Genomic DNA, 27,666 nt, shown 5'->3' on the forward strand with positions numbered 1-27,666 from the left:
GTTCGAAATTTCAGCTAAATTGTTAGGTGGGTGCGAGGAGCGGTTTTTAGATGCAAATTTTCAAGGCTGTCGAACAGAAAAGGATACCTTTAGTTATCTGCATGAAAATGACACCTCTCAAACGAATTTCTAGGGAAGAAACACGTTGGCTAAGATGAGAGGGGTCTGGGGCCGTCATTTCTTTCCTCTATGAGAGGAGAATTGCACAGCGCTTCCGAACCGCGGGGCTGAAGTTGTTTCAAACCCCGGCTCTTTGCGATCACCTATCGGAGAAATTCTCCATATTTATTTCCTCGCCGTAGTCTTTAAGCATACCAACTCCTGCAGCAAATATACATTTTTTTTCCTAGCCGTTTAATTACTTTTCATACTTTCAGCGTAAACCTGTGCTTAGGGACCTAAATTGAATCAGAGCAGAGAAACAGTCGCAAGATTCAAGATGAGTTAGACGGGGAAAATAAAAATAGAAAGTCATGATGGACAAAATTGTTTTTTTACCTTTACAACGGGCAGGCGTCTTTTTTAATATTCAGCCGACACACAGACACATAAAATATGTAATTGGCCTATAATGGAGCAGTATACAGGGTACGACTAACAAAGTAGTCGCAGGCATGAAAATTGAAGTTGTGTGCCACAAAGGCAGACCCTTTCATGGGGGAAGGGCTGAATGTAGCAAAATCATGTAAAATCTCCGTTCTCAGTAACATCTCGTTATTAGGAATGATGACTAAACCTCCAGGATTATTCTGGACTGTAAGTTATCAAGAGCCCACTAATTTCACATTAAAACCCATTGACTGCAACAGCGTGATTGAAGGGTTTTTAACAATTAACATAATCAGAAAATGAGCGGAGATAATTTTTATTCAACTCATTACTTTTTAATCATGTATTTCTTTTAATTAATATCTGCTCCGTGAAAATAACAAAAAGCCGAGTCCCAGCGCGGCCCCGGGCAGGGGAGGCGACCCCGGCGGCGGGCCGGGCCGGGGGCGGCAGGACCGGGGGAGCCGGGGGGGGCGGCCGGCACCCGCTTCCAAAGCCACCGCCGGGGCTGCAAGCGCGGCCGCTCCTCAGAACAGCCCCCTCTCCGTGCAAAAACACCCGGCCTGTGGCCGGCTCTCAGACCCCCGGCACCCCCAAGCCCCACTCCCCAAGGGTCGCAGGACAGCCTGGTACATCCAGGACCCCCTGCACGGCACCGAGCCCCTGCCCTGCCCAGGAGAAAGTAGTGGCTTTGGGTTACGTTTCGGGGGGTGGAAAGCCGTCTCCCAGGCCCGGGGAGGCTCCTGGGCAGCCAGCGGTGCCAACAGGTTGCTACCGGCCCCTGCGCCCCGGCCCCGCTCCCTCGGCGCCGGCTTCACCTGCGACTGCGGCAGCGACCCCGGGCCCGTGCGCGGGGTGCCCGGGGGTCCCCACCGGCCTGCGGGGGGCTCCGCGGGTGTGCGCCGGGCTGGCTTCAGCGGCTCTCGTCCGTTCCTTCTCTGAGCCGCTTGAGCCTCCCCTGCGGCAAGGTCAGGGCTGGTAGTGAGGAGGGGGATACCTGACTAGGAAAAACCCCAACGAGCCCCAGAATCTGGTCTCCCGGTTTCCGCGCTCCGAGGGAAAAATAAATCACGGCAGCTCTCCGGGGGTCTGCGGGGAGTGAGCCCCGGGGGTCTGCCCCAGGCGCTGTCCTCGCCCAGACGGAGCCGTGAGCGAGGGGAAGGGCGCACCTGGAGCCTGTCCGCCCGTCTGGGCGCTCACCTACCCCCTCCCCCGCCGCAGCCTGCCCCCCGGCCCGGTGCCCCCGACCCGGTGCCCCCGACACGGCGCCCCGGTGTGCGGCAGGGCTGTGGGAGGAGGGTGCCTGCGCTCCCACGGGCGGCGGCCCCACGCGCGACCCTGGGGCCCAGCTCCTCGCCACCAGGCTCTGGGGACGGAGGGTCCTACGGCCCGTGTCCAGCTGTCAGATGGAGCTCATGGAAAGCAGGGGCTGGCCCCAGCCGGTGCTGGGGACTCGCCAGTCATCCCCGGCCCTGTCGTTCACCAGGAGCAAAGGTGTTGAAAACCCCGTGGGAAATTCCCGGGATCAGCTGTTCCTTATTTTTTTATCATTTGTGGACAAAGATACACAGGCTCGGAATAGATGGTGGATGGTGGGACATCAGTTCAAGTCCAAGACATTCACAAGCCCGTTACTTAGAGGTTCGTGTTGAATGAGTAACTCCTCTCTTTCAAACACTTCATTTAATACAGTCTATGAGGAGCAGAAAATCACAATTTATTCTTTTCTAGGCTCCCACAGCCTGACCTCTCCTCTTGCTGCTGAAACTTTCCTTTCTCGATGATTTGCTTGGGGTCCGTCATCCCTGGAAGAAGCCAGAGCAACTGTCCCTGGCATACGGAATAGGGCTAAATCCTGCCAGCTGGAGATTTCAGGGGCGTGCTGTGGCCGGGATGGCTAGGCTGCCTGCACTGGCTCTGCAGGTAGGCTTGTACGATTCCTGCCAGCAGAGAAAAATCAAGTACACGGTGTCAGATCAGTTTTAAGACTGGGAATGGGTTGGGTGTGAGGTGTCTGTTGCTGTTGGTTGGAGGCTTTTTTGAGGGGACAGGTGGAACTAATGTTTTTTTAAAATGAAAACACTCTAAATGGAATAAAGAACTTGGAAAAGAAGCTATTGAGAATAAAAAATCGATAAATATCATCCCAGCAGTATAAGATGCATTCACCACGTGATATTTACATCTGAGATACTATTTGTTCCTGTGTGGGCATTTATAAATTCCATGTGAACCCCTGGAGGAGGGGAAGTGACTTTCAGTTCACAGCAGCGGGCTGGGACTGAAACATAGCAATGAGCGCTGCGAGGGTGACAACAACTGTTCACAAAATTTCATCAAGGTCTTCAACTGCCTGTAGCCTTTTGGAAGTGCCTGCTGGCTCCTGCTAGCAGAAGGAAAGCCATCTGGTACTCAATAGTATGTTTATAGCCTCTTTACCAGAGCATGCTCTTTCTTGCATGCCCGCAACCTCGGTGAACTCCGCTGAGTGGACTTGCAGATTCACAGATGAAGTTTGGCCCTTTGTGAAAACCGTAATGGACCAACGCTGGTGACATACCCCAAGTGGTAGCAACACTTGGTTCTTCCCAAGTCCCTTGCAGCTCCCACCAGCTCAGAGCCCCCAGCCTATTTTGTGGTGCGGTGGCTGCGGCTGGCTGAGGCTGGGTGGGAAGCAGCCATGGTGGACTTCATTCACTGCCCCCCCACGCTCTCCCCTCCAGCTGTGTCTCTGCTGCCTCCTCACCAGCAGGCAGCTTGCTGTAATAATAACCTGAAATTGTGCCAAAGACTCTTTTTTTTTGTTCTTCTAGAACCAACATAAACGGGGCACACTTCAGGTGAGATTGCAACTGTAGGATGATCAGTCCTTACATTTTGATACCTTTACTGAAATAACCTCTCATGTTTATGTTATCTTCTGTTACGGTTCATCTTTCTGTGATCCTCTATCCAGAGAGGAAAGTAAAACCTTTTACTAGGGGATTATATTAGTAAATAGATCACAGAATCATAGAATCATTTAGTCTGGAAAAGACCTTTGAGATTATTAAATCCAACCGCTAACCCAGCACTGCCAAGTCCATCACTAAATAATGTCCCTAAGCACTGCATCTACGCATTTTTTAAATACCAGGGATGGTGATTCCACCACTTCCCTGGGCAGCCTGTTCCAATGCTTAACCACCCTTTCAGTGAAGAAATTTTTCTTAATATCCGATCTAAACCTCCCCTAGATCCTCTTCTAATGCCAAGGGTAGAAGGAAGTACAATGCAAAGAGGAGATGCAAAGCAAAGAACTCACCATGACAGACACGTTTGAAGTGGAGACACCTGTGAAAATGTTCTCCCTTAGCTCAGGTGATTAGTCCAGATGTCCACAACAGCTTCTGCACCATTGCTTCAGTCCCATGTGTGTGCAGGAGGGAAGGACTCCTGCTTCTGCGGGAGTGCTGGGGGGTGTCCTCCACTGACCTGTCCTGGGGGGCTGCAATACAAGGAATGAAACTTGACGGGTGCACAAGCAGAGCCAAGGTCTACTGAAGCCTGGCCATTCTCTTCCCTTATGAGCCATGTTTTAGCCTGTGCTTTGGGAACTTGGTGAAATTCAATGGAGATATATAAGCAGCAAGAAACAATCTGCAAAAGTGAAGAACAGTTTTGAGTTGCTTCCTTATAAAAAGGACAGTGAGACAATACCACACTGACACCAGGGTAACTAAAAGCAGAATGTGGCTCGCTGGGTATTTCTGAGCATGGACAGTCATCCACACTTCAGTGAACTATAAAAAGAATGTACCTTTCATACTAGAGTTAATCAAGAAGTTATTTGTGGTAATTTCACTATTATGCTGCTTCTAATGTTTCTGCTGTGTTTTAAACGTCATTATCTTCGAAAGTCCCCTGCATATGTTCGTTCTTTTTCTAGACATTAGCTATTTCATTAGTGTCATCCTGTTTTACTGTCATAAAAGATATGCAGTCTAACAGCTCTTCTTTCATTTCATAACGAATGGCACAATTAAGACTTAATTAGACACATATGAATAAGGAAATGGCATGCCACCCAGGGCCTTAAATGTGATATCATTCAGTTGCTCAAGTGCAGCATCCTGAGAACAACAACAACGACTACAACAAAAATCCCATAAACTTATTTCAAACTGGATCTTGTCAGACTGGTGTGATTGCCTACTGACAATTAATTGTTTTCTAGTCATGATTCTTAAAAGATAATGTACTTTTTTTTCCCCTTTCCTGAGCAAAAATTCTGACAGGTGCATAGAAATGACATGTCTCTGTGCATTGGATTCATAGAGATATTATATGCAAATATGTAAGGCCTAAGCAAAGATCCTATGGTGCTATCTATGATTTCTCAAGCTATTACATATGCTTACAGAAAATAAAAGTCTTCATATGAAGATGTGGGGTTGTTTTCCCTCTTCAGGAGTGTGATGGTGCTAAATAGGGAAGAAGATTAGCTGATGGATGGTGTGTCTTGGTGTTCTCTCTGTATCTGTTTGGAAATGGGAAAATTATTGCTGGCTTTCTGGCTCACCATCACAGGTCACTTCAGTGCCTTCTGATACCTTAGCCCCAGGGACAGGACAGTGTCCAGGATTCCTCCACCCAGCTTGTTCTGGCTGAAGGTAGCCTGAGTATCCACCAGTGGCTACAACAGCTGTAAGCTGCAGGAGCGGGTGGCTATGGAAAAATGCAGATGTGTCCAGGTCTGTGGGCAGTGGTGGTCAGAACAGTAACCTCCGATCCCTTGAGGATTTAGCGGATGTTCAGCCTCTCCACAAATGAACCAGCTAACTATAAGGAGGAGTTGGATGTACTAGGTGGCATCTAACTGATTACACCTTACTCTGACATGAACGAGGTTCATGATTGTGTGGTGAGAATGTGGTGGTTTGGATTAGGTGAGAAAATCATCTGCTTCACGATTTGCTATATAACTGAACAAGACAAACAGGTTGCAGATTCTGGTCGAGTTGGCCAGTCAAGCACAGCAGTCTAGTCAACAGCTCTTCAGAAAATTTATATGCTATTAATACTTCCTCATTTCATTTGGCAGTTCAGGGAATATACCCTGAATTTGCAGAGTGTTCCTAAAAAAGCATTCTGTATGAGGCACTGACACGCCTTTTCTGTAAGTTTGAAAGTCCTGAAGTTTTAGTTGGTGGTAGCAGTCTCTTGTAGTCACCCAGAGAATGATGTTCCTGAGTGTGTCTTCACATTTCAAGTGTCTGACATTCCTTGATTCCCAAGTAGCCGATGCAATGTCATTGCTCCCAAGTGCTTGAGGCTGAAGGACAAGATTTGGCATCTTGTTTGCAAAGCCACTGATAAATTTCGGGATTCTTCTGAACTAAAGACTGAAATGATTGTAAATCAACTACTTTTTTTTTTTTTTACTTCTTGTTTTTTCGTTCTTTGTAGTTTAGTGCAGATGTGACTCTGACTTCTTTCCCTGAGTGAAAAGGCTTTCGTATTCTTTGCTATGCACATAGACAAACAGTGCTTCAACAGGACAGTGCTAAGAGGCACGGTACCTCAGGCTTGTCAGAAAACTTGTGCAACTAGACAAGTGTCTCTTGATAGCTTTTAAATGAAGCTCACATAATCTTTTGAAAATAAGAATTATCTCAGACCAGTATTGCTGGGAGGATTTTCACTTGCAACTGACCAAAAATGCCTCAACATGCCGATAGTTTATTTAGCATATTTATTTCCTCACAAGTGCATTTTCTTGGGTGTGATGGGGATCTGTGCTTGCCCTTAGTTAATCACTTATATGCAATGGCCTTCTGGACCACTTTCTGATGCTCTGTGGAGTCTGGAAAACAGTCATTGAATTGGGTGACCTGCTGTCAGGCTTCAACATCAGTCACCACCAGCACATGAAGGAGCCAACATTGGCCCTATGAATAAACAGGGACCCACAAGACTGTAACGGGGATGGGGGAGAAAAGCTTTCCATAGGCAGGGGATGGTTGTGCAAGAAGGACATAATATGCTGATCCTTTCTTTGCTCATGACGAGCTTTGCCATCTCTGCAATGAAACTAGTCAAGATTAAAAAAGGAAGGTTTCCATTTCCACAGCTCCGGAGACTGCTATCAGTGGACAGCCCTCACACCTCCTTGCTCTTGCTGGCCCCTGTCCTGACGATGTCTGTCTCCTGGGCAGCAGTTTCAGGTCAGGAGGCAGAGCCCCTTCTCCCTTTTCTTCCTGCCCTCTGAGCACTGCCTGCCCCAATATCCCTTCCTGAGACTGTCCTGCTCCCCAGGCACCCAGCCTCCCAGTCATCCCTGACTCCTTTCCCTCTTTATTCCTTACATTCAGAATATCAACTAATTTTCTGGCATTGCCTTGACATTTATGGCCTGTCCCTCCTTTTCCAGCCCTTTTGTTAGAAGGCTTTATCCAAGCCATCGTTCTTCAAAGACAACAAGAAAACGTGAAAAAGGGGTTCGGTTCTCAGCTCACAGAGGCATAAATGAGGAGAAAGAGCACTGAAGGCAACCAGCTTCACAGCTTCAAACTGCTCATTTTCCCTGGTTCACGCTGCTGTCTCCACAGATCCAGCAAGATGGCATAGGAAATGGATATTCATTTGCTGTGTTCTGTTTCTAAACTGTTCAGGTAAGACTCTTCCTTCTGCTGAATGAAACACACTTTCTCCTGTAGTCAGGGCAGGCGTTGAAATATTTGGATGTGTTTTCAAGAATAATCGGGACTATATAACAACACAAGCCATCTGAAATTCTTAGAGTTATTTCTGAGATATGTGGCCAAGGCCAAATCCTGCTTGTTTTAGCCATAACAGCCCCTTTGAGGGGGCTGAGCAGACAGGCAACGGCACCGCTTGGGTAAGAAAAGTAACCAAGTTTGCTTGACAGCCAAATTGTCAGTTAGGGTAAGTGCTGATTTCAGCCTGGTAACAAAACTCATCTATTACCCGAGAAGAGGCCCATGCCTTCTTCAAGCCCTGCTTCTGAACCACAGATGAAAAAGTTAGTGACTTTCTAATTTCGCTTTGTAATGTGCTGTTTATTATTGAAAAAAATAAGTACTTAATGACCAGACATCTTCCTTACAGGCGTGCAGCAACACATTTATTAATGCCAGAAATGTTTATATCCCAATTATGCCTCAGAGGTATAATCTGAAACTCTTAAAGTTTTTATTCTTTTTTCCTTCCCCCCCCCCCCTTTTTCCTCTTTCCCCCCTTTTTTTTTTATTATTTTTTTCCTTTCCCTTTCCCCTCTTCTTATATCCTCCTCCCCCCCCGCCCTGTTTTTCACTGTTCGGAAGAACACATTCTCTCGCAGGAGAGTGTTTAACTCCCAAGACGCGGCAAAACGCCCCCCCTTGCCCGCTCTGCCCCCCCCGCCGGTCCCCGCCGGTGCCGGCGCAGGCCCAGGGGAGGGAGACCCCCAGTGAGGATGGCGAGCGGCTGGTCCGTGCCGCCGTTTCCATCGCCGCCCAGGGACGCAGGTGCGGGACACGCCGAGGGCCCATCCCAGCCCCCCCCTCCCCCCGCCCCTCGGTGGGGCGCTGCGCGGGAGCGCTGCTGCCCCCTCCTGGGGGCTGCGGGAGGCAGGCGCCCCGCCCCGTCCCGCCCGCGCTCCTGCCCGCCCGGCCGGGGCTGCCCGGGGTGTCGCGGTGCGGGGCCACCCCGTCCCCTGCCACGGGCCAGCGAGGCTCTATGGCCGCCGGCTGGGCCGAGGGTCGCTTAGGGGAGGCCAGCGGCCCTTCTCCCCGTCTCAGGGCTGAGGCCGCCGGCTCGGTGCAGGCAGCGCCGCGGCCCCAAAGCTTCCCGGCGCCCAGCTGCACCCCGGCTACGGAACTGAGCACGGGGGGCCACCGTCCAGCCCTGGGGCCACCCCAGCCACGTGCGTCCCGCTAAGCAGCTTCAGGTTCCCGAACGCGGTGACTCAAAGCAGCAGCGCCTGGCCTTGGCCAGACCCCGGCGGGGCGATGGGAGCCTGGGCAGCATGGTGCCGGGATGCTCCAGCACCCAAACGAGGGCCCTCACCCCAATCGGTTTGCAGCTACAGGCAATCTGGTACATTTTCGGCCACACTCTGTCTTGTCTTTGTCATGTCTGTGTCATGGTTTTCATTTGGTTTCCTTCATTGTTTTGAAAGCCATTTCTTCCGAGCTGTGGTGTTCAGCCCACTCAGAGAAGCCAGACGGTCTCTGTCAGGTGCTCTTTGCCTGCCTGATGCACCTTTATCATCACCTTTACTGATGTGTTGTCACCTGACTGCACAAATCCATCCTGGACATTTCCACCCTGTGACATTTACTGCACGGCTGGCTGGCACAAGCTCAGGCCAGGTGGGCCAGGTGACAGGGAGCCGGCGGAGCTGGGCACGGCTGCGTGCACAGGGAAACAGTTCAAGCAGCACTGAACTCCCAGCAGCTGCCACAACCATCAGGCCACTGCCAGCCAGCGCTGCCTCCTGTCACCGGTGCCAAGTGTGCAGAACCGAACCAGCCGCACGCAACGGATGGTGAGGCATCCTGCTCGGCTCTGTTCTTCCCAAAGGCACCACGGTCTGGAGTTGCAGGGCTCTGCTCTGCCTCTCGGATGTGTGACTGGCCAGAGCACCAACAAACCCAGACTCTGTCAAAATCCCACCGGAATGGCTGGGAAGGGCTTTATCCAGGTGGGACAGGCATGGACAGGCACGGACGGGGTCAAGGTCCTGCCAGACAGAGGAGTTACCAGGCAGCCTGGCACTACAGCCCCGGGAGCAGGGTTACCCGCTGCTGCGCTCGCTCCTGCTCTGGGCAGAGTTTTCCTTTGGTGACCGCAGTTCTGTTCGGAGGCAGCCACGGGAAAGTTGGGGGCCAGGTACCAGCAAAGGTGTCCGGCTTGAGACAAAACATGGGAAACACTTTGCCTGCAGAAATACGCGGCTTGTTCCTCCCTCATCCACTCGGCCTCCGGTTTGAGGATTTTTTCCTAATAGTTGCTGTATTTTCAGTACATTTGAAAGTCACTTCCCACACGGCCGATACTTTCAAATCCCCTTTTCAGATTAAAAGAATGTTACCTGGCTGAAATGCACGGCACAGAAACCGCGCTCCCGGTCCGGGCACCCCTCGGGCGGTCCGGGCACCCCCCGGGCGGTCAGCCCCTGCCCGCGCCGGGACCGGCAGACCCCACCGCCGCGCCCCGGAAAGACGCCCCGCCCCATCCCCGCCTCTCGCCCCGCCCCTCCCAACCGCAGCCAATGAGCGGCGGCGTCCCGCGGCGGAGGCGGGTCGTTTGCCGGCGCTGCGCTTCCGGTTCCTCGGCGCGGCCGCCATGGCGCCGCAGCCGTGCCTGCTGCTGCCCCTGCTGCTGGCCCTGGCTCTCGCCCTCGGCCCCGCCGCCGGGAAGGCGCGCCGGCCCCTGGCGCTGGAGGCGCTGGGTGAGGCGGAGGAGCTGGCGGAGGAGCTGGCGGAGGAGCTGTGGGGCGCCGGGCTGCCCGGCGACCTGCCCGAGCTGGAGCCCGAGTGCCGCCGCCTTCTCGCCGCCTTCGCGGAGGGCAGCGCGGCGCTGACGGGCTGCCTGGGCCGCCGCGCCCGCCCGGTGCGGCTCTGCCAGGCCTGCCACCGCCACTACCGCCGCCTCCTCGCACAGTACGGCAGCATCGCCCGCGCCGTCGGGGTGCGTCCGCGGGGCCGGCCGGGGGGCGAGCGGGCGAGGGGGGCTGCCCGGGGCGGGGACCAGCGTGCGGCCCTTCCCGCACCTCTGCCGGGTTGGGGGGCCCGGGCTGTTGCCTTGAGGCTTCCAGTCACGGCAGTGCGGTGCGGAGCGCGGCTGGGCCCCACGCACGTGGACGTGGGGTCCGGGGCTGCTTCGCCCTTGCCGGCGGCCCCCGCAGCCAGTGTCTGCCCGGCCCTGCGCCCCGGCCCTGCGCCGGGTGGGGGGCGCCGTGCGCTGGGCCGGGCCTGGGCGCGGCTGTCGGGGTGGCCTGCCCCGCCGAGGCAGTGAGCGGGGTACCCGTGTCTCGGGTAGGGCATCTCCAGCCCGCAGGGGTCCGTTCCCGCACCGGAAGCCCCACCGGGTGCGTGAGGCAGTTGAGGAGAGGCTGGGAGCATGTGGGGAGCGCCGCTGTCAGCGATACCTTCTGCAGCCCGGCGTGGTGACATGGTCTGTGCAGCCAGCTCCTGGCGTGGTTAGGGGCAAGCAGCTTCACCTGCAGAAAGAAGCCTTGCTTCTCTGTGCGAGTGGAAAAACTTGAGCTGTTCTTGCTGATGTAGCAATGGCTCAAGCCGTGCGCTGGCTCACAGGTTGTTGTGTAGTGCTAACCAGGAACGTTGCCAGAGCTTAGGTGCCTGTTGCTTCTTGGAAAATTGGTGGTCTCTGAAGCTGTGGCGAGTGATGCACATCATCTGTGGGGAACCATGCCACAGTGTTCTTGGCTCCAGAGCTGGTGGGAGTGTGTGGCAGCAAGCTAGAAGTCCTGAGCACTGGCTGGAGTCTGTGGACCCCACCAGTGGGAAACTTTGACTGAAGCTGGATCTTGTGTTTACATTCTCCTGACTCTTGATCAACTCTCACTCTCTCTCTCTTTTTTTTTTTTTTTTTTTTTTAATTTCTTAGTGTTGGAGGTGATTCACAACTAGTTTTGCATGTTTTTGGCCAGTTTACCCATTTGTAAAAGTTGGTCTCTGGGATGATGTGAGGATGACAGTGCATCAGACCAAAGGACCTTTGTCTGTTCAGTGGTGATGGCTAGAAGTGGGTGTCCTGGTAAGAGTACAAGCAAAGAGTGAGTTTATAACAATGTGGATTGTGCTTCCAATCTTGGGATTTCTGAATCTTTATTTAGAATTGCAATTGACAAGAAAAAAAATCTGTTGCTCTTTAAACCCAGGTAAACTTCTGGTGCCACAGTGTCTTGCTGCAAACTGTTTCACAGCTTAGTTACCTGTTGTGTGAAGAAGTATCACTTTCTGCTTTTGGTGTGTTGTCTGCCTGTTTCCCTTCACCACCCCAGTGCCTGTATTAGAAAAGGACATGGATGTTAATTTGATAATTGTCCTTTCTAGGGCAAATATCTAGCCAGTGGTCTCTTGTTCTAGTTTGCAAACCTGTAATCTGTTTTATTTGTTTCTCATATGGAAGCTGTTTCATACCAGTGACTAGGTAGTGTGAAAGTGAGAAACTCGGTATGTAATTCTCTTGGTATTTTCAGCATGATGTCTTGGCTAGGATTAGGTTGCTAAATGTATCCCAGTACTTACAATATGTATGAAGTCATTGCAGCTGCTGTGCTTGTGTACTGGCAGCCTGGGAGGACTGGTCCACTATGTGGTCTGGAAGACACATCTGTACTAAAGAGCATTTGCGTCTCCTTCTGTGTGTGGATTAACCAAATAAATAGGTGACCTCTTGCAACCTCAATCCATGATCACAAGTAATCAGATACCTGATGTTTTTATCTTCGCATTCCTACAATAATTACAGTGCAACATGAAAGAAGCAGCCAAGTTAAGTTTTGGGTATCTTTTGAAATATGAAGTTCTTGGCAGTAGACTGATTAATAAATTAGGCAAACATTTAAGGAATGATATAGGTCGACTTGGTTCAGTTTTGGATTTGAAGTGCTTTTTCCCACTCATAAGTCTAGCTAGCGAGGAAGTTTCACAGTTAGAGGCCTTAATGAAGCAACTAGAGAGTTTCCTGCATAAATAACTTTTTTGCATATCCGTTTGTAATTTAGCAGAAGTGAAAGTGGGTGAATGTAGGAGTTACCAGATGTGGCGATACTCAACTTCTGCCGTTGAGTCTCCAAGGGAAACTTCTTGTTTAAAAATAAACCTGTTTTAACAAAGAGAGATGGAAACTGGATCTCTTATAAAGCTCTGTAAGGAACATATTTCTTGTTAAAGAGATTATTTTCTCTTATGTCCCACGTCACTTATCAAAGAGGCTTTTGGCAGCTTTTACAATTTCAAGAGTGCTTAAGTCAATTTAGCAGCCAGAAACCAGGAGCTGGAGCACAGGAGTCAGCTGACTGAGGTCATGGTTTCATATCAGGGATTTGAGGGACAAAATAAAGCTTTGAAGGAGAAAAACATTGTTCTGAATTCCGATAGGGGTTCTTGCTGTTTATTTTGTAACTGCTTCTATAGTTACTCTTTTTTTTTCTTTCTTTTTTTTTTATGAGCTTGGTTCAGAGAATACATTGTTGCAAGAGTTGCGCCAGTGCCTGCTTTGAGGATGGGGTGTGTCGTACGGCTCTCTAAGACAGATGAGCTTGGTACCCGTGTCTGGGGAGGATGAGAGCCCGGCCTGGTCATAGGCTTGGGGGAGCAGCCATGGGTGCTGCTTCACAGAGGACGGCGTTCCTGATATTGCTGCATCAGGGGGAAGTTTGCTGCTGATGCAGTGTATTGGTACGGTGTGTTTGGAGGTTGTTTTCTGTTGTTTGGGTTTGCTTTGTTTTGAGGCCAGTCTGTTGGTTCAGCTCCTTCAAATATTCCTTCAGTCTATCAAGAACAATCGTGTCTTCTCTCTGACTGCAAACGCCTTGAGCTGGCTTCTGGGGCAGTGGCCCAGAAATAGATGAATTTGAGCTACTTGGCAGAGGAAGCCCTATTTCTGTGCTTGCTGCTTCCCCCCCCCACCTTTCAGTTGCATATTTTTGATTGACTTCCATGCAGTCCTAGTAGATTTTCAAAGACTGTGAGTTGTGTTGCTCATAGTATGAATTGGAGGATCAAAAGAGTTTTCTTGTTCCATCAGTTCTGCTCTGTCTGTTCTAGAAATATTGATGTGATGCATTGTGATTGCTTAGCTGTGCTTGCCTAAAAAACTTTTCAAAATTTTCCCTTTGTATTTTTAACACTTGTTGTTTCCTTTTCCTTGTAGAATTCTTCTGAGAGCCACAATTGTGCCAAAAGCATCTTGACCTCAGACAGGCTGCAGATAGTTGTGACCCTTTCGGAGTTCTTTAATGAAACCTGGGATGCAGCCAACTGTGCAAGTATGTGACTTGTTCTGTAGCTTTCATGCCACTGTTATGATTTAGCCCTTAAAAACTGCACAGATAGGAATTGTATGTATTTGTTTAAATACAGTGAGTAGATAACACAAAAATTGTTGGAGCTGCTCTAATGAAGGGCACGAGCTTTTTATTCTGTAAGGGATACTGCCAAAATCTGAGGGCATTAGTCTGTCAGAAAACTTAGCTGTTATATAATTATTCTTTTAGACTATTCTCGCAAAAGCTAGTCTTGCTAGTTTGTGATCTACAGACCTTGCTGGAGATTCTCCTTAGCTTCAGTGTGGTTTCTTCTGTTTTTCTCAGTTTTCCCGTTTTTTAAGAGACTTATATAAAAATTTTTTTCCTTGTTTGTTAGTAAAGTCAGTAACTCTGGAATGGCTGCACATTGAACAGTATCTGCCTCCATAGCCATGCTTTTGATTTCATTTTATGCATGGCGGGTGTCCGGGTCTATCCCTGTATCTCGCTGTCCCCATGCTGATGATACTGTGCCATGCCTACAGCTAAACTATGGCTTTTTGTCATTCCCTTGGTGTGGGGAGTGGGACCCTACACTAACAGGTACACTAGAAAACAGTGGGAGTAGCACTATGGAGTTGAGTGTAAAGTGTTAAAGTTTACTGCAGTGTCCCTTGAGAGCCCAGAAGTGTTTGCTTTCATTCCTGCATCTGGGCTGTGTGAGGGCTGTGAAAGGCAGTACAGGAGCAGCTCTGTGGTCTGTGCTGTCCTGCCGTGCTTAGCCTCTCTCTGCCCAGTGTCCAGCTGGATGCTTGCCCTCATTACTGATGGCACTTCCTCCTTTCAGGAGAATTTTCTAGGATATTGGCTTGCTCACACGGTGCTGTCACTGAATGTCTAAATTCCCAAACCACTGTTGTTTTCAAGGCTCTGTGTGATTAGAGCACCTAAAGTGGGGTGAGATGGGTGGAAGCAGTAACATGGTAGGGTTGAGCCTTTGCCTAGGAGGAAAGCCCCAGAGCTCCCCTCAAAGCTGGTGAAATGGTCAGCTCTTTTCTTAGACATCAATAACCTACGCTCTGATTTCTGCTATTGTGTTCACGGTCTGTCTCTACTGGATGCTCTCTGTTTCATCTCTACTGCTGGTGCTTCTGTTTTCACAAAATGGCTGTTACTTTTGCTGGGCAAAGCCAGATTGGTGGGCTAGAAAATTAATGTCTTGTTTTATCTTTAAGTCCAAAGATAATTCAGACCCCCTCTTCAGAAAGCTCTTGATGATAGTCTTCATCTTTCACTTAATCAAGGCCAATTAATTCTGAAATATGGTCTCGATGAAGAGTTAGGTCAGCAGGTCTGAGACATCAGTGGCAGGCAGATAAGGAAACCGCAGTGTTGACTAGACCTGTCTTTTATAGTCGAGAGCTCTTTTTGCAGGAGTGGAGTATCTGGGGCTTATCAGCTATGGAAATGTTAGAAATTAGAATATCCTGATGTTTTTCTTTCTCTTTGACAGATTGTTTAAAGAACAACAGTGAGGGATTATCAGATTCTACTGTAGAATTCCTGGATTTATTCAATAAATCTCTGACATGTTTTGAACATAACCTTCAGGTATTTATGCTGTGTATGTAAAAGAAGCACTAAATCCTCTAATGGCTAGCAAAATCTTATTTATGCTGAATAAACTGAAGTTATAGATTAGGCAAATAAACTGCTGGTGAGTTTCTGAATTTTAGGCAGAGAAAGCAATGATCTGTAAAATGCAGATGTTTACAGATTGAGAACCTAACAATTGTAACTGATAGTCACCTTGACTTCATTTTGTATGTAATTGCAGTGCTACTTCACATCAGAATTTCTGAATTCACAATAGTTGATAATTATATAGTAAGGAATGGCATGTCTGCATGCTGTAAGTCTCTTTTTCTATCTCTTTGTAGAATTATCTTCTGACTTAACAATTCAATCTTTAAATAACCTTTTGATAATATAGTCTAGTTCAGAAAGACCAGCTATCTTAAATCATTGTAACAATTATTTTGACTAGTAAAATTATGGGTAGTTAAAGTTTGTCCATATTGCAAAGGCAATATAACTTAGTGAAATACATGTGGTAATTGTCCTAAAAAAACCCCACCTTAAATAGCCGAAGAAACTGCAATGTTCCATTTCAGTCAGAAACTGGCCAAATTTCAGGATTGTTCAATAGTAAAAACTGTAAATGGTGGCTGTGGGACAATCTCTTGAGAAAACTGCTTTTTTTATTATTAATGATCTTTAGGAAATGTGCCTTTATAGGCCTTGGTCAGGAGCAGTGTGAACTGGCCCGCGGATCACTTAAAGTGTCTGAACTAGTACTTAATCCAGTGGTCGGTGGGTACCTGGTACAACCATTACTGGACTGCAATACCTATAGAGATTGTAGGATTGTGGTATTGTTTTCAAGTGTGTCCTATTGCGTTCAGGTGTGGTGAAGGCCGCAAATGGAAAGAATTTCTGACTATGGCACAGTCTGTATCCGTCAATATAGTTCAGCAGCAGCAACCTAACAGTTGTTAGGTATGGACAAACAAAAAACAAACAAAATACTATTAAGAAAACTGATATCTCTGGCTTCAGAATAACATTGGATTACTAGTAATTCTTCCCACCCCCACCCTCTTTTCTGGGAACTGGTACTTGAAAAATGTTTAAATAAAACTGCTAGTTCAAAGAACAGTTTGAGATGCAGAACCTGCAGGAAAAGGATTCTGTCCCTAGTCATGAGTATGAGTTGTCTGTCTGGGCCTTTACTCAGTGTAGGATGCTAGAAATCTGGATTTTGGTTCAAACTTGGCTCTATTTTTTTAAGGTGTTTTTTTTTTTTTTTTTAATGATGCCATAAAACAACATTCATACAGAGCTTTATAACCCTAGGGACAAACAATCTATCTGTCACCAAACAACTACACAGAAGTATGTAAAAACTGCAACGAAACCTACAAAATGTTGAATGACCTGTATAACAACTTGCAAAGGATGAACAGGCAAGGTGGTGAGTCTGGGCACTCCGCACACTTGTGTATCGACGTGGAAGATGCCGTAAGTATTTATTAACATTCAACAGGGAGTCCTTGTCATGGAGGTCTTTACTAATCTGAGCCACTTGTGCTTGTCTTGTGAGGGATTGCCTTTTCCCTTTCAGTGGGGGACAGCATGGGCAGCAGTGCCTTTGGTAAGCTGATGTCCCATGGAGGGGAGGTTACCTTGGTGGGCCTGTCTTGCTAGGTCCTGTCCTCAGTCAGTGCAGCAGCAGCATGGCTGAAGCTCCTGATCACCCAAGTGCATTCCAGTTTGAGTAGCTGCACTTCCATTTCTTGTTCCTGCGAAGGGGATGGATTTAAAAATAATCTCTTAATCTTCTGGCTTTTAATGTGAAGCTTTACTGCTATTGTTCTAGCCAGTGTGATAATTGATTCCTTCTGTTTATAGGGGTCCTCAGCGCTAGTGACATGTGTTTGGAAAAAGCTTTGCTGTATTGTGGGGTTTTAAGTGGTTGGGCAAAAGGAGTGCTGTCGAAAGTATGGGATTAGCCCTGTCCCCACAGGCTGTCAGTGAGTTCTCTGGGAAATGGGCATGTGGCAATGTCTACAGTGTATCTGAGCACAGTCTGGTTTTGACGCTTGTAAAAGTTTCGATGTGGACATCTTGGCTCCATTAAAATTGTCTGTCTCTACATTTCTAGGGGTTTGCTTGCTTTTGGGGGGAGATCTGTTAAAGTATTGTTTTCTGAGGTCATTATATGAACACTTGAATGTCTTGAGGCCTGAGTGTTTGCTATGCTGCACAGCAAAAATACATGTGCTTGCTTTCATGGCCTATGTTTTTCTTTTAGATGAACATCACACGTAAGCTTTGGAGCAGGACTTTCAACTGTTCTGTTCCCTGCAGTGATACGGTCCCAGTGATTGCAGTTTCATCCTTTATTCTCTTCCTACCTATTGTTTTTTACCTTAGTAGCTTCCTTCACTCAAAGCAGAAGAAACGGATTCTCATTTTGCGTAAGTGGTGGTGCTGGCTGTTGGAGTTGGGTGGTGCCAGGGACTTGCTTTGGCTCTTGTGGGAGAGGGGGCCCAGCCAGATCTGTCTGCAGCTGTGCTGACAGCGCTAATAGCAACTAATAGTCTGCTGCTGTCCCCTGAAGGAGGGTAGTAAAGAGCTTCAGCCGTATCTTTTCATTGAAGTTTCTGGACGTGAACAGAAAGCTGTTTGCAAGTCTGTGTCGGATAAATAGAGGGAGTAGAGTTTTGTGGAATTCTTTGTGTTTAATTTTCATATAATTTTTCCTTTTCCAGCCAAGCGCATCCAGTCAAATGCCAGTCTTGTGAACATCCAAGAAAAATACAGCTGAGCTGCAAAACAAAACCTGAGAACTGCTGCTGGTATACAGTGGGTACAATTGTGTTGGAATGAGGCCGGGACAAAAGAGGAGTTAATTATGGTTTAGTGTAATGATACAGAGCAACACAAGTTAAACAAAATGCTGTCTGACTTCTAAGCGAGATTATTAACAAACATGACAAGGCAGGGCTGTTGGACACTGTATGGACTCTGGTTTTGAAAAATCTGTGGTTTTTTTCAGTCTCAGGCTGAAGCTGGTGTTTTTCTGGTTCTAAGCTTTTGTACTTCTCATCAATAGCATAGCTATACTTTCCTTGCATGGTATTTTTCCATAATTACTGTATTTGTTTCACAGAAACCTGAAATTCTGGATCTTTTTGAGGTGATTTTCGTAGACAAAACTTGAAATAATATTTGATGTTCCTGCTTGAAACACTGTGTTTAATTCCACATAATATTCAGTCTTGCCATACTTGGGGTGAACAGGAAACATTTAAAAAAGAAACCCGTATTTCCTATACCACTCTAAAGTCATGTTGCTGGTATCTATTTAAAAAAAAAGACATGAAAGCTGTGGTAGTATATAATGCCCAAATATAAAGAGAAAGTGGTAATATATAATGTCCAAAGCCAGCAACAAAAGCAACAGAACTGCCCGTGCTAGACTTGAATAGTAATCATTGACGACTACAGTATTGGGTTATCTCTGAAACATATGGCGTATTTAGTCCTTTGCACACTTTAACCACTAAAATAATTGCTTTTCAAATGTTACATTTTCAGAGGCTTATTTTAGATGTCTGCTTAGTTAACTGAATGCTTCATTGTTGTGTTATATCCTTTCCTTTTTAATTATAAAGGGTTTTTTTTGTTTGGGTTTTTTTTGGTTGCTCTTTTTGTAGAGAAGTGAGGTGAAGTCAATTCACTGGAGATGCTGAATTTCCTGGTCTAAAGCTTACTGTGGCTTAACACAGAAGTGTTTACAGGAACTTTGTAGGGAAAAAGTTACCATTTCTAGATAATGTGTTTTAGTGGTAAATGAACCAGAGGGTTCTCTGACTTAAAAACTGTCCTGAAGGACAATGAAGATACTGTGTTGGGAACTGATGGCTTTCAAGAAATAGTTTACAAAAATTAGGCCTGTGAAATAGATGAATGTAAACAAATGCAAGCTTGCAGGATTCCAGAGCTGATGGAGAAATTATTGCGATAATGTGGGGGTGGACAGTGCTAGTGATAGGCTGTGGGCACAATTCAACAGCTGCAGCAATACTGATGGTTTAGATTTGGGAGGGTGGTAGGGTTGGAATGATTTGTAGCTGTACTTGAGGTTAATGAATGCCAGAGTCTTTGCTCCCATTTTTAAATGTGTTTTCAAACCCTGAGATAAAAATGAGTGGCCATTACAGCTAAAAAATTAATTTTCTCTTGGAATCTGTGTGTCTCATGTCTGTCAAAACCCCGTGAAATAGTCTTATGTATTTGACTTGCTTTGGAGCCTAGAATGTTAATTTTTTTTCCTTTGCACTAAGGCTCAAATAAATATTTAACAGTGTAACAAAAAGTCCTAAAGCTCTTAAAGTCATCTGTTTTCTTGGTTTTCTTGTTACTGTGGTTTTTTGAGTTAGGACATACTATTGGTTATAAAGCAAGTGGACAGTATGTTTAATACCAAGTAAAATACTGTGTTAGCAATTGGTCCTACCCAAGTGGTTGCCTTTTTATACTTTATCAGTAAGTGTTTATCTCCCTCTGTAAACATGTCCACAGTCACATTTGTTCTAGGTAGTTTACAACAATGCCATAAAACTCTGTTTCTCTTGCTTATTACATAAATTTACCTTCTTGCGGCTGGGAGAGGCATGCTGCCTTTAAAAAGGAAAAAAAAAGATTACTTTTTATATCTATTATTCTTAAACTTCAACTTTCTGGGACTTATTCAGCTGCCCACTGTAATAGCATTACATTGATTTGGGACATCATATGATTGAGAGCTGTTCAAAGGAATCTTTCATTCGTGCAGATAAAGCCAGTTTGTATGTGCAGCATTTCAGAATGACAGCTTTTATACTGTAAGCAGTGGCTTTTTGAGCACATTCATGTTAAGTAGGTCTGAAAGTCATTACTTTTGGATATGGTGGTTAAGCACTTTAAAAAAAAAAAATTTAAAAAATCAGCTTTTCTTATTTTCCTGGCTGCTAAGCCAAACGGAAATACTCATGTGACTTTTGGTGGGGTTTTTTTTAATGTTAAAGCAGCAGTCAAGTTTACATTTGAGATTTTTAATATTATATCTACTATTTTCTCATTTTTCTTTGTGTCCTGCCCCCCCCCCCCCAACTTTGTACTACTAACTTTCTTTACACAGTGTTATATTTTTGGTAGGATATTTCGTATATAAATTGATTGAATTCTCTTTATACTCTATTTCCTAGAGAAATGTGGAAGCACAGAGACTGTGTTGAAGGAGAACTAGAATTCTTTTTGCTGCTAGTCTTTCATCTTGGTTTATTTTTTGCCTTTTTGGTATTATATGTACTAAATAGGATGAACTTTGAAATACTAGTTGTTTGTACCTTTTTTGTGCAAATAAAGATTTCTTACTGCAGGGTAGCACTTTGATTTGTATTTATACTTACCCTCTAAATACAGAAAGTCAGCTCTAATAAAGATTGTCAATAAACAATGAACAGTGTGGTTACTTAATTGCTTCATTTATAGTAGTTTAACACTTCTGCTGTTCCGGGTTTCTGTTCAGAAGCACCTGCTTATTATTCCCCATTATGCTATTTGCAGGAAAACAGCATCAGAAAGTTGTTTTCAAAGCAGTGCTGCACTGAATTACAGAACAAATATACTGCAACTGCTAGGAAAGGGTGGAGTTTCAGCTTAGTCAAAGCCTGCTGAAGTATATGGAAAGGCTCCTGTTACTTGCAACGGAGTTTCTTGGGTGGGTGTGCGTGAGTAAGGCTAGTGGGGATAGCTTGCTGTCTTTTGGGGGAAGCTTTTGGTTGCCTGCACTGGCTACTCTTTCAGCTTCAGCAGGCACAGTGTTGGATTGCTGTTGACTTGGAAGATTTCTTTAAAAATGGTCGCACAGTGCCTCACCATGGAGAGAGCCTGGTGCCTTGCCTGATGGTAGCAGCCTCGTGTGCTAGTGGCAGGATGTGGATGTCTCGAAGGCAAATGTAAATCTCAGTGCATCGTTTGCAAGGGACTTCCAGGAAGGCTGGGAAAGTTGTAATGCCAGTGTATGAGGTGTGGCTTCAGCTGGAGAACTAGGAACGGTTCTGGTTACCTGTATGCTTGGGAGAGGGACTTGAAAAGGAGTAAGCACGGGAGAAGAGGGGGATTTACTCAATGAGTGGAGCAGAGGCTCAGGCAGTAATTGAGGGTAGAAATGGGGGTCTGTAAGCACACTCGGAGCAAAGTGTTTTGGAGGGAGAGGCTGCTAAATTTCACAGGTGGTTGAAAGGTCCTGAGAAAAGAGGGTAGAAATGGGGTCTTGCTTGCAGCTGAGCTGGAAGAGGGAGGCTCTGGCTCCTTGGTGAAGGTGAGGTTGCGGGGTGGTAGCAGGGAAGCGGAACAACTGAGCCCAGGTCCCCCACTGGTCTGTGGCAGGACACACGCGTGGGCTGCCTGTGGGCAGGTGGGCAATGGCAGCCAGTAATGGGATGGCAACAGGGACTTGCTTCCAGTTTACTGAAAAGCAACCACTTTCTTCTGGGAGGGTGCCTGGATTGTGTGGTGCTGTTGAAGTGGATGGTGTTGAAGTAATCCTCATTCAAAGGCTCTTCACAAAGCTCCTGTTCTGCTTCAGTGAGGACTCCTGCTTAGCACTAAATGGGGGACTTTTTTTTTTTTTTTTTTTTTTTTTCCCCCAGCCCCATTTCCCGCTGAATCCCCGCTTTGTTGTGTGGGTGCGTGGGCTGGGAGGTTGCTTATTGCAGATGTCATTGGTGTTTTACAGGGGATCTCCATTCTGCATGGACAAATTGCTGAGGGGAGGTCATTCGGCGCTGGGGAGTGCTTTGCTCTTTCACCTAAGCATTAACTGTGTTTATTCCCCTCCTGTCAGTCCAACTTTGAGACCCCTGGAGGTCACCTAGTCCCTGCTCAAGCAGAGCCATCTCCGAAGTTGGATCAGGCTGCTCCTACTAGTTTCTCTTGAGCTGTAGCCAGGATAGCGCCAGGGAACTGGCACTGTGGGGAAGGAGTATGGGAATACTCTATAGCACAGCTTTGAAGGGAGCCTGCTGCTTGAAGTGTGAGCTCATTTATGCTTTTTTGCTTCGGTTCATCTTCCTTATAAATCTGACCAGGCAGAATAGGGCTGATTGGGTGGTGGGACAGCAGGGACACCGTTGCAATGTTTTGCAGCATCAGAGACACAAAGTTGCGTCAAGTAAACCGCTAATTAGTCAAGTAAACCACTAATTATTTTTTAAAAATAAGTTAATGAGTTGTGGTGGAAATAAGTTCAATGGTTAAATGAACTACTGTCATCTGAGGTAAAAGTGTTGGAAAGCTTTTTCAAATATTTAATAAGAGAGAGATACTTGCTAGTAGCTTGGTCGAAGTTTTAACTTTTAATACTGAAAATTCCGCTCTGGTGCCAGCATGGTAAGTATCATGGATTGCTGCAATTAAACCAGTGCTTTAAGTTATTCATAATACTCTTTCTGGGCAGCATTCCCACCAGCTTAATCTGTGCTATACAAGTGTTTATTAGAACTGACTGTTGAAAAACGCCAAGCTAAATCGGACACACACACACAAAAATAATCAATATGATGCCCTAAACTGGTTTAATATGTCTTTCCTCTTCAATAATCCCACACATTACTGATTTATTTGCTGTAATGAACATGCCATTCAACCAAAACAACATTAGCTGCTTAAACCGCAGCATTAAGCACGGAGCAACTTTAATGCTGCTTTATGTTTCATTGTAATGCTCAGCACTTACAGTCGTGTCTCTTTCTCTCCTCTGCAATGAAGAGTTTGTGAGGATCACAGAGGGATCCTGAGTGGTGTTTTGTTAAAACGTTCGAAGCAGTAAATTTGAGCCAAAGTTGCAATGTGGCACATCCATCATCCAAACCTCAGTGGAACCAAATTGGTGAGCAGGATTAATGCATGAATTTATATTCCCTGCAGGATTTTTCCGGGGTTAACTATGAAGTAAATGGCTTATGTCAAACTGATCTAGGTTAAGACAGAGAGAACAGCCACTGGCAATTGGAATATTCTTTTGGACTTCATTCAAAATTTTTTTTTTCAAGCATTTGAAACAGTAGCGATTTACTGTGCTGCAGAAAAAACCAGACTGCAGGGAGCAGACTTTGCAGGGAAGAGTCCTAAGAGTTGTGGTAATAACTGAAGGTTTTCAAAGGAGTCTGTAGAAGGGGACAGGGAAGTATGAGTAGTACAGGTACTTTATAACTCTCTGGTATTATATAATAGAAATCTGTTCCTTTGTATAATACTGGCCAGGTCTGAAAAGTTTAGGCTCTCCAGTTTCCAGATAAAACACTTTCTACTACAGGGGCAAGCCTCAACTGGGAGCCCGTAAAGCCAGAGGATTTTGGTTACTGTTTCGTTCTTTCCCTCTGTAATGAAAAGACTGCTTTAGATAATTACCTTCCCTTCTTGCTGATTAAGAAGCAAGCTGTATTGTATTTCTTATGGCATCCATGTATTCTCCATATTTCTAAAAATGGCATTACATTTTCTGTTTGCAGTACCATGTTTTCTTTCTTTTTCTTTGGAAGACTATGATGAGTTGCCAATATATATTTCAGCAGTTTTTTAGGGTCTTGGTGTCAAACCTAGAATATTAAAACCAGGAAGATGAGTTTCAAAGTATTGCAGAAGTGTGCTGAGTTCAGAGCAATTACTCAAACAGGTAGAAATTACAAAAAATGTCAGAAGTAGTTTGTTTGTACTGTGCTGGAGTAGGTTTTCAAATGAGGATGTGGTTCTGACTCTGGAAAGTGCATGTTTCTACTGGTGAATGCTGCTTTTCTCCAGGTGTTCAGAACAGAATTGGAAGTGATCTGGCAAAGGGAGAGTTGAGGGCTGAAGGCAACTGTTTCTGGAGAAGGAAATGCAGTGTGGAAGTCTGTTAGGAGGAGCAGCCTTACTTTGCATTGCTCCCTTAAATTTACAAAAACAAACAAACAAACAAAAAAAGCAGCCTGGAGATGCCTTCAGAACGTCTGCCTGAAGGGTGAGCACTGGGATGCAGAGTGCACCGTTGAGTGTTGGCAAAGATATTAGTTGATCACGGATAATGACACTTCTTCGTGGAAAAACAGACTATCAAGGTGAATGGGATGGAGTGCCATGAAAGGTACATGCATGCTTTGAGGGGAAAATAATGTCCTTAACAGCTGGCTCGAAGTTGGTTAGGGGATGAATAGTCACGTCATTTCTATGAAACATGCATGTGGTGTGTTTTTTCTCAGTTATCAGGAGCCCGCTCAGCACTGTTCGCTGTTGTTGCCCAGGCTGCAGAGGTCTAAGTGATGCTTCCATCTAGCCCCTGGGCTCTGATCGCTCTGCATTACAGCAGGCCGGTCCCTAGTGCATAATACGCTTTGCTGTCTGTTACACAGATAAGCAGCATATAAAGAGCTGCCTTTATTGCAGCCACTCATATGAGTTACTTAGGTCCACTCACAAGCTCCCACACTCATATTTTATTTAAAGACCAAGTGATTTATGCCATCTACTGAATCAGGGCAATGGAAGCACTTGGACTGACCTGTTTGATGCCCAAGCAAGCACTGGAAGAAGGGACAGTGAGAAGGAAGGAATGAGCAAGCAAGAGCAAAACCGAGCAAGAGAAAGCAGGATTGCGTAGTCCTGGGAAAGCCTCTGCCCTGCCTTGGCTTGTGTAACGGGGGCTTATACAACACGTAACCCAATCTGACCCTGACCCTGCCAGTGCTCAGGGACTATATTTTTACTAAGATTAAGCTTTTCTTTTTCCTGGAACAATTTCCTTGGCTTTTAGCTTGCCTGTTGGCTGGCATGGCCAAGGCAACCTCGCTTGTTTATTTCTATGATGTTTAGCTGTCTGTACTCTGTGAAACGTGTGCACCCAGCTTCCTCCGTGGAGTCCCGCAGCAGCATCTCACCAGGGAGGGCCACTGCCAGGAGGCTCACCATGCACCAGAAATGGTGTTTGTTCTTTGCTGGCAACAGCACTGTTGGGTAAATAAAGAAAAATATGGTAAATATAACAACACCCTTCAGCTGAGCAAAGCAACTGCAAGCTCCTGAATAAAATTAATCTCACTGCTTGAAAAGCAGGACCTGCCGGAGTTTAGTTTCTCCAGGAGGCATAAGGCTTTCTGCCTTTTAGGTTTTTATTCACAGTAATGTGAGGGACTGGGGCCTCTGGCTTCAGCCTGCCACCACCAGCAGTGCTGCGGCATCTTTGTGTGCTGGGTGGCTGCTGGGGTCCGATACACTGACGGGCCGTGCCAAAGCCCAGCAGCCTGCTTTTACGCTTGCAGCTTTAAAGCATCTTTCCCTGTGGCAGCTGTCCCCACATTTGTTGCACCCATGATGCAACAGCTAGGACTTCTGAGGGGAAAAATGGTAACTTTTCCTCATTTAGTGACTTTAGGGAGTCTAAATCCAGCCTTAAGAAGTATGGTCAAACTCAGTGGCCCACAGTACAATGTAGCATCCCAATAGCCAAGCCACTTTGAAAGCAGGACTTGGGCTCCTGTAAGACTTACTGTTTCTGAACAATATTCCTTCTTTTTCAGCTGTAAGGTATTTTTGAAAATATTTGGTCAAGTTCAGCATTCAAATGGTCTTTAGTTCATGCTTGTCAACTTTGGTAGTCTCCTGTTTTTTCACTAGTGAGGCTTTGACCTTGCTTTATTCAAGGCATTATTATCCTCAGCTTCTCTGACTGTTTCTTCTGGGTTTAAAATCTACAGTCAACGCCTTTCAGGTGTTCTCCTGTTTTCCCAGGCCTTGGTGTCACCTCTCCCAGCTCTAAAGTCCACAGTGTTTGCTGGTTCTTCTGGCTCTGTGCTACTGCAACATGATGGAGTAATATTTGGCATCTCGGAAGTGGTTTCTCTACCCTGTGGTTGCTGCTCTGTCTTTAATATTTGTGGTCCTGATTTAGGCAGGGTGGGCGCAGCTTCCTGCGGTTTCACCAGATGGGAGCTGGGTTCTTGTGATAATGCAAATGGCTATGGCAGCTTTCCTTGAGGACGCATTATTCAGTTGTGAGGCACAGCAAAGATTCATGATCACTAGGGTCAGAAAGCAAAGAGAAGTCCATAGTCTAGAGGGCAAGAGACACTACTGGAGGTGAAAGCAAGTTTACATAGGCTGTCTCCCAAAGTGCTGGGCAAAGACAATCTTGTAGCAGAATAATTTTAATACTTGATGTTTTGCATCACAAGCAGACAATGGCTTGTTACTAGGAGGCGATGTTTATCTCTCTCTGGTACCCAAATACTTAAAAAAGAGCTTTATACCCGAACACAGATTTTCTTCCCAGTAATATATTCAATAGTAATTCCAAGCTCACAAGTGACCAGATGCTACAAATCCTTGTACTTTGCAGGGGGCTGCAGGGTACTGGAGCCCTTAGTGAGCAGAGGCTGGTCCTGCACACCCATGGGCACCGGGCTGAAAGGAAAGCTGCCCGTGAAGCAAGTAAGTAAATGTCAATGTGGCTCTTCCCAAGCAGAGAGCAGGGAGGCTGCTCTCTCCTGCCTGGTGTTGGTTTAGAGGTGGAAACGGTACCGACACGTTTCATTTTGTTGGGCGAAGCACCTGGCCTCCTTTGCAGTTCACTCGGCCATGAGCTCCTTCCCCTGTATGGCTGCTGTCAGGGACGCGCAGCCGCGCTGCTGTTGGGGCTGCTGGCAATGCTCTTGCCGTCTGCCTCAGAGGAGGGTCACCAGATGTTCAGCATGGGTTGTGCAGAGGTTCTGCTACGTAAGGAGACATTCAGGGCACTTATGATAACAGTAGTTGTTGGCTTTACAACTCTGAGTAGAGGCTTAGAGAGCCCTGAGAAGCAGTGCCACCAGCGTGCACACTCTGCATCCCCAAAGAGCCGTGTGGCAAAGGCTGCTTTGACTCAGTACCCCAAGAGTGCCAGAGTCTTGCTGGGGAGCATGCAGCTGCCTCACACAACAGCTGGATAGCGAGGAACTGCTCAAAAAATGGGGCTGGCGAAGGGACTTCCTATATCCAGTTCCTTTATAACAGCTCCTCTCTCGCATTCCTTAGCAGATTGTGTACGAAAGCTGACCCCCAGTGACTGGTAACGGGGCAGATTTCTGCTTCTTATGCATAGATATGTCCACTTCAGTTCAAGCAAAAGCAACCCCCATAATAAGAGATAAGAAGTAAACCAAATGTTCTTTGCTTTCTGCTGGTGATGCAGAGGGACTACAGCTCTGGGACGGGGACCAGGCTTTTTTCTTGGACTCGAGGTTTGTCCCCAGATGGGGTGACTGCCCCACAGCACACACCTCGCTCTACAGCAGCCAGTGGTCTTGCATATAGGTAGGTAACCTCAAGACAGCATGTACAGATGGTCTCTGTCTGGCTCTGCCTGATCTCTCACCTTCTCAAGGTTTTTGATGCTGCCATGTCTAGAAGTCTGTAACCAAAACGGCCTCTTCCAGGGACCTGGAGGCATGGCCGTTCTGTGTGAGGATGCCAGGACGTGACCCACATGCTCTGCATTTGAACTATGCTGAAGC

General features: G+C 46.6%; 1 protein-coding gene across 1 annotated transcript; it reads left to right on the forward strand.

Moving 5' to 3' along the window:
* Window positions 1-9,853: 9,853 nt before the first annotated feature.
* Window positions 9,854-20,601, forward strand: OSTM1 (osteoclastogenesis associated transmembrane protein 1). Its single transcript, XM_056343709.1, has 6 exons — window positions 9,854-10,224; window positions 13,438-13,552; window positions 15,045-15,142; window positions 16,448-16,612; window positions 17,406-17,571; window positions 17,866-20,601. The coding sequence occupies exons 1-6, from the start codon at window positions 9,880-9,882 to the stop codon at window positions 17,919-17,921; spliced, it is 945 nt and encodes a 314-aa protein (XP_056199684.1). The 5' UTR covers window positions 9,854-9,879; the 3' UTR covers window positions 17,922-20,601.
* Window positions 20,602-27,666: the final 7,065 nt, after the last annotated feature.

This window comes from Falco biarmicus, chromosome 6, assembly GCF_023638135.1.
Source record: "Falco biarmicus isolate bFalBia1 chromosome 6, bFalBia1.pri, whole genome shotgun sequence".
Taxonomy (NCBI): Eukaryota; Metazoa; Chordata; class Aves; order Falconiformes; family Falconidae; genus Falco; species Falco biarmicus.